Source organism: Microtus oregoni, unplaced genomic scaffold (genome assembly GCF_018167655.1).
Source record: "Microtus oregoni isolate MIOR12 unplaced genomic scaffold, Mior012 000092F_ref0000046, whole genome shotgun sequence".
NCBI classification, from domain to species: Eukaryota; Metazoa; Chordata; class Mammalia; order Rodentia; family Cricetidae; genus Microtus; species Microtus oregoni.
In genome coordinates, this window is record NW_024544604.1 from 1,649,538 (window position 1) to 1,656,355 (window position 6,818).

Here is a 6,818-nt window from a genome sequence, read left to right on the forward strand (position 1 = left end):
AAATGGAGGCGAAAAAAACCTAGAGAAAAAAAAATGAATAGAAATTTGAAAACATGGATCAATATTTTATACAACGGCTCCCAAATAGGTGAATTCTCTCAGAAAAATGAAACTGCTGCTGGCCAGTGTTGCTCAGACTTAATTTGCAAAAAGTGATTCCACTGAGAACAGTGGCTTCTGCTTTACACGATTGAGGAATCAGTGTAGCGATTCCTAGGGCTGGTAGATGCTTGCAAGTTAGGGAAGAGGTACTCCACAAAACTTCAGACTAGTAAGGTCCAACTCTATTGGGCTAGGTACGGAGCAAACCTGTTCTTGTTTGTGTTTTCTAATAGCAGTATTACAAAAACACATTTGGTTTTTAAAAACATGTATTTTTTTACGTACCTATATATGTGTGTCTGTGTGAATTTATGGGCACCAAATGCCTGTAGATGCCCAGGAAGGTCAGAGGGTGTTAGAGTTCCTGGAACTAGAATTACAAGCCTTTGTGAACTATCTGATATGGGTGCTGGAGCCAAACCAGGGTTCTCTGCAAAAGCAGTTGTTGTGGAATATTACTTTGACTAGGCAAAGACGTGTTGCGTTTGTTTATACTGCGGAATATTGCTTTAACTGTGTAAAGGTGTGTTACTTTTATTTATTTGTGTATTTGTTTAACAATTTAAGGATGTGTGGTTAACTATGTAAAGATATGTTGTATTTGTTACATCTCGCCTCCCTAAGGCACCTGATTAAAAGGTCTAATAAAGAGCTAGGTAGTGAAAGGACAGGCAGGGCTGGCAGGCAGAGAGAATAAGTAGGAGGAGAAATCTAGACGGGGAGAGAATGAGAGGAGAAGAAAGGAGAGAACAAAGAGAAAGAGGGGGACACACCCAGGGCCAGAAGCCAGCCACATGGCTGGCAGCCAGTGAAGCAGTGAAGGAAGAGATAACAGAGGAAAGAAAAGTTAAAAAGTCCTAAGATAAAAGATAGATAAAGAGAAACAGGCTAAATTGAAAGAGCTAGTCAGAAACAAGGCCGGGCATTCAGAAGTAATAGTAAGTCTCTGGGTCATGACTTGGGAGCTGGTTGGTGGCCCAAAAGAAAAAGCCTGGTAGAAGCAGTAAGCATTCTTAAACACTGAACCAACTCTTCAGCCCATGCCTTCCAGATCCTGGATACAGGTGTGTAGTACCTGCCTGGCTCTGTCAAGGGATTTCGATTCTTCTGTTAGTTTTTTTGTTTGTTTCTTTTGCTTTTTTGAGACAGGGTTTCTCTGTGCAATGGCCCTAGCTGTCCTTGAACTCACTCTGCAGACCAGGCTGACCTCGAACTCACAGAGATCCTCCTGCCTCTGTGTCCTGAGTGTTGGGATTAAAGGCGCGTACCACCACTGCCCGGTTTTGATTCATTAAGGACTCTGAGAACCAAAGCGGATCACAGTTTTTTTCTTTGCTAGTTATTTAATTTTCCCCCTAGGGACTAAAGTATAATTTAAATCTCTTTATTGTTATATATCTTACATAATTTTACAAAAGTATTAATTAATTAATTATTATTTTTAGTTTTTTGAGACAGGGTTTCTCTGTGTAGCTTTGGAGCCTGTCCTGGAACTCATTCTTGTAGACCAGGCTGGCCTCGAACTCACAGAGATCTCTACCTCCCAAGTTCTGGGATTAAAGGAGTGCACCACCACCGCCCAGCTACAAAAAGTATTTAATATCAGAGAACAGTCTACAAATGTTGTAATAAGGAGTGGCGGGGCTGCGTCCCCACCACCCAGCCGCCTGCATGGCTAGCTTTATACTCAAAATAATTACACGGAAACTGTATTCTTTTAAACACCGCTTGGCCCATTATATCTAGCCTTTTCTTGGCTAACTCTCACACCTGGACTAGCCCATTTCTTATAATCTGTGTAGTCCACGAGGTGGCTTACCAGAGAAGATCTTAACCTGCGTCTGTCTGGAGTGGGAGCATCATGGCGACTCTCTGATCCAGCTTCTTTCTTCCAGCATTCTGTTCTGTTTTCTCCACCTACCTAAGGGTTGGCCTATCAAATGGGCCTAGGCAGTTTCTTTATTAATTAACCAATGAAAGCAACAGATTAGAAAGAAATCACTCCCACATCATATAAAGTCATAAAATTTGGTATTTTATGGTAGCAGAATTGTTATGATTCAGCGACAGCATGGCTGACACTTCCGGGTTCCAGGGCCATGCGTGTGCAGACAAGCCCTCAGGCAGAAGTGCCTAATGGCCCCGGGGATCTTAGAGGACCCTGGGTGACCCACGTGCAGCATGGTTGCATCACCTACATCTGATACAACTGTGTGAGGCCTTGCATGCATGCATGAGCTATGTCATCTGCATATGACATAACCATGCCATCCCCCTGTGCGCATGCCCTGGGCAGCCTTTTAAAACTGGAGACACCATCTTCCTCTTCCTCTCCCTCCCTTCCCCTCCCTCCCTCCCTCCCTTCCCCTCCCTCCCTCCCTCCCTCCCTCCCTTCCCCTCCCTCCCTCTCCCTCCCCTCCCCTCCCTCCCTCTCTCCCTCCCTCTCTCTTTCCCTCCCTCCCCTCCCCTCCCTCCCTCCGCTCCCTCCCTCCCTCCCTCCCTCCCTCTCTCTCCCTCCCTCCCTCTCTCTCCCTCCCTTCCATTTACCCCCCTCCTCCATCACCCCCTCTCCCTCCCCCACACACCGACCTCACCAGGCCTGTATCCCCGCCCAATAAACTCCTAATTGGTTTTGTTGCATGTTCCGTGTTTCCTTACCACTCACGCCAGGGAATTTCAAGAATTGTCACTACAGCCGGGCGGTGGTGGCGCACGCCTTTAATCCCAGCACTCGGGAGGCAGATGCAGGCAGATCTCTGTGAGTTCGAGACCAGCCTGGTCTACAAGAGCTCGTTCCAGGACAGGCTCCAAAACCACAGAGAAACCCTGTCTCAAAAAACCAAAAAAAAAAAAAAGAATTGTCACTACAGGGCTGGAGAGATGGCTCAGTGGTTAAGAGCTCTGGCTGTTCTTCCAAAGGTCCTGAGTTCAATCCCCATGGTGGCTCACAACCATCTGTAATGAGATTTGATGCCCCCTCCCTGCCTGCAGGCAGAGCTCTGTATACATAATAAATAAATTAAAAAAAAGAACTGTCACTACATTTTTACAATTAGAAAAAAAGACCTTCAGTGAAATGAATCAGTGTGGATAAAGTCAGTGACAGGGATGTTAAAAACTCATCTCTTCCCTCTTCATAATGAATTCTAGATGTTCTTAACATCAGGCAGTTCAACTTAAATGAATCTTAAGGCAGGCAATTTTTCTCTACATAACTGACAGAGAGAGAGAGAGAGAGAGAGAGAGAGAGAGAGAGAGAGAACATTTCTAAAAGACAGTGCATAAATCCCTAAGATGCTTGCAGCTGGGAGTCATTTTCTACCCCACATAGTTTCTCACAGATACAAGAGTATAGTCATAGGCCAAATTATATTTTTTAGAGACAAGGTCTTAGTGTGTAGCCCTTGCTGGTCTAGAACTTGTTATATAGACCAGGATAGGCTCAAACTCAGAAAAATCCACCTGCCTTTGCCTTCTGGGTGCTGGGATTAAAGACGTGCACTACTATGTCTGGGTCTAACCACTATTATTCCACTATTATTTTAACACCCCACACTCCCCAGTTACAGGAAAGGATTTATTACTCCTTCAACTATTGATATTTTGAGCAGAAAGGCATCAGGATGGTTTATTTCTTTTTGCACATAGCACAAAGGAGCTTGTTAACTGGTTAGTTCTTAAAATTCTGCTCTTGGAGTGGCATGGCTTCTTGTGTAAGGTATCCTGGGTTTAGAGCTTAGAGTGTTTCTCTTGTCTCTCATATATATGAATGGTTACACAGCCATGATAGGACACTGTCTTGGGCATCATAGTGACCCCTGAGATGATACTTGTTTCAGGATCATAACAGAGAATAGTATTTATGGCTTCTCCGTTTTCCAGTCTTCCACCCAAGATATAGATCTTACCATTACACACAGCCATGCCACAATTTTCCCGTGGACTGACTGTGTCCTGTACACGTATCCAGTGGTCTTCAACTGGGTCATAACAGTACACCGCCTTGGTCATTCCACCAGCAACATAGATCAGGTTGTTCAGAGAGACAGCTGTTATGTATCTCTTGGCCATTGGGAGAGATGCGCGAAGGAGCCAAGCATTGGTTTCTGGATCGTAAGATTGGACCTTATCCGAATAAGAGTTCTCATCAGGTCCTCCTCCCATCACAAATAATTTTTTCATGCAGCTTGTTACTGCAGAACTCACTGCTTCCTTAAGCGGTGCAACTTCTGTCCACTGGTTTGAAAATAAATTGTAGCATTCTACACTGCTAAGTCTCTTTTGTCCATCGTAGCCTCCGACAACATACACTTTCCCGAGAAGGACAGCCATTTTGTGGTGCCACCTGCCTTTGTTTAGAGGAGCGACCCTGAACCAGATATTTAGCTGTGAGTTGTACATCCAGACATCGCGGCTGTTGATTCTTCCACCTGAGACAAGAATGTCATTTTTCAGTGCACAGACAGCATAGGCTGATTTGGTGAATTCTGGAATCTTAGCCAGGGACTTCCACGTTCCTGTTACTGGGTTATAGCATTCAGTGTATGGGAGATTAAATCCTCCTGCTTGTTCACAGCCTCGGACCACGATGATCACTTCTGCATAGCCAGTAGACCTGCGGGGCCTAGTTCTCAGAGATACGATTTCATTACCAAGTACATGGTACCTTCTTGCTTCCCGTAGCAGCTGGTAACAGTCACGGGAATTCTGGATCAGCTGGTCTTCCTCAACAGTCTCAACAAAGTAGTTGGGATGCAAAAGAGGGAGTCGGACGTGGTTCAACAGCTCAGGCAAGAGCGGCCTTCGGATGATCAACATCTTCATAGATCCAGCGCATGACCGCTTCAAAAACTAGCTCCTCCTTCCTAACAATAAGTTCATCGTTACAGATATAACCAATAAGTCCATCTTTGTCCATCTCAAGAAATTCTTCATGCTGGTACACATCCTCAAAAGTTTGTAATGCAAAGGTCTGACATTTTGCGAAGAGGGTTTTGAGTGAGTGGGTGTCGGCGAAGCGCTGGATTCCTATGCAATTGCATGGATCAAGCTGTTCCTCTAGAAAATGGACACAGTCGTCACAGAGACCGTTGACCTGAAAGAGGCTGGATATTTCGACGAGATACTGAACATTCTCTGCTGTGAGCTTTACCTTTCCAGTATATACGAATTGTAAAAAACAGTCCATCGCTTCAGCTAAGATGCCTTTGATCTCAACCAACATTTCGCGGCTCTCCTTGTGGCCATTACAGAACATGGCCCTGAAATAGTTGCTGCAGGCTGAGAGAACAGCGCGATGGCACGGAAACTTCTCTCCTTCCACGCAGATGATAACATCTGTAAATATGTGATTGTCTCGGAAGTCCTTAAATACCCGGAGTTCATTCTCAGCATGGGCTGACCCGAAAGAAAACTCAAAATACTTGGGACTTCGCAGAGATTTCGGGTCCATTTTATAAACTTTCTGCTCAGCTGTTTGGGAATCACATGACACAAGCTCCTCTGGGTCAAGTCTGCTCTGGTCTGCCTCTCACTATTAGTCCCATTGTTGCATCTGCTGACTATGTAATTGTTGAGCAATGTGGCTGCTAGAGAATCTTAGCATTGGCTTGACCAAGGCCCCAGGCAAAAAAAATACCCTTGTTGTTTAAATTTCCACACAAGCTGGGTCCAGCCTGCAAATTCAGTGCCCAACCCGGATAGTCTTCTCTTTGGGTGTCTAGGGCTTGGGGCAGGAACACTGGGAACTAAGAAGTAGAGCCCAGCAGAGAAGGAAGCCGGCAGCCTGGTGGTGGCGCGCGGGCGGGGGGGGGGGGGGGGGGGGGGGGAGGCAACGACGGGGGGCTCCCCTATCAGCCCCAGAGGGTAGCTTTCCTGTTAGTGTACAAAGGCACATGGGGAGAGGATTGTCCCATCTCTGCCTTGAAGTCGCCGTTTGTACGACTGTTTTTAGGCTTCTCTCATCCTGTGTCTAGTAGAGATTTCCAACTGCTGCTGGCCTGAACCTACACTTGGTGAATCCTTCTGGCCTTGTCCACAAACCATGTGCCAGCACCACGCGCTTCTTCCTGATTCCTTCGCATTTCTCGTTTGCTGATGTGATCTGTCTCATTCTAACACAGTACACAGGGCAGACAATAGCACTGCCGCTTAACTCTTCATTGTGGGAGATGCTATATTCATTTTTCTCACACTTGTTATTAGGATTGCAGAGTTGTGCCCTTGGTTTTTCTCATTGCTTGGCTATGTTTTGCTCTCTAGGGCTAAGACAAGGACAAGGTCAGAGAAGGGAAGGAAGCTCCAGAGAATTCCCGCAGCTGCACGCTCCTGTCTGCAAAACCTGCCTACCCTCCTGTGCCCCACTCCAGAGCCTGCAGTCCAAGTGAACCCTCTGTTAAGGCAACCCTGATGGCCTCCCCTGGCCTCTGTACTGCCTGCACATTGAGAACTGCCCCAGGGTTTTCGAAGCCCACTGAGCCCCCGTTAGGGAAGGTCTTGAGTATCCAGAACAGGAGTAGAGAAAAGATGGGATAGTCCAGCACTGTTTGGGGCTGGAGAGACGGCTCAGTGGTTTAGAACAGTTGCTCTTCTCACAGAAGACCTGGATTTGATTCCCAGGACCTACATGGTGGCTCGCAAACATTCATAATGCTAGTTCCAGGGGACCTGACACCCTCTCTGGCCTCCCAGGGCAGCAGGCATACATGGAATGCAAA

The 6,818-nt window shown here is 46.3% G+C and overlaps 1 protein-coding gene across 1 annotated transcript; it reads right to left on the minus strand.

The window, feature by feature from the left end:
- Positions 1-3,831: 3,831 nt before the first annotated feature.
- Positions 3,832-6,214, minus strand: LOC121442626 (kelch-like protein 24). Its single transcript, XM_041644232.1, is given in 3 exon segments — positions 3,832-4,911; positions 4,913-5,574; positions 6,145-6,214. Coding segments are annotated over 3 exon segments (1,812 nt in total).
- Positions 6,215-6,818: the final 604 nt, after the last annotated feature.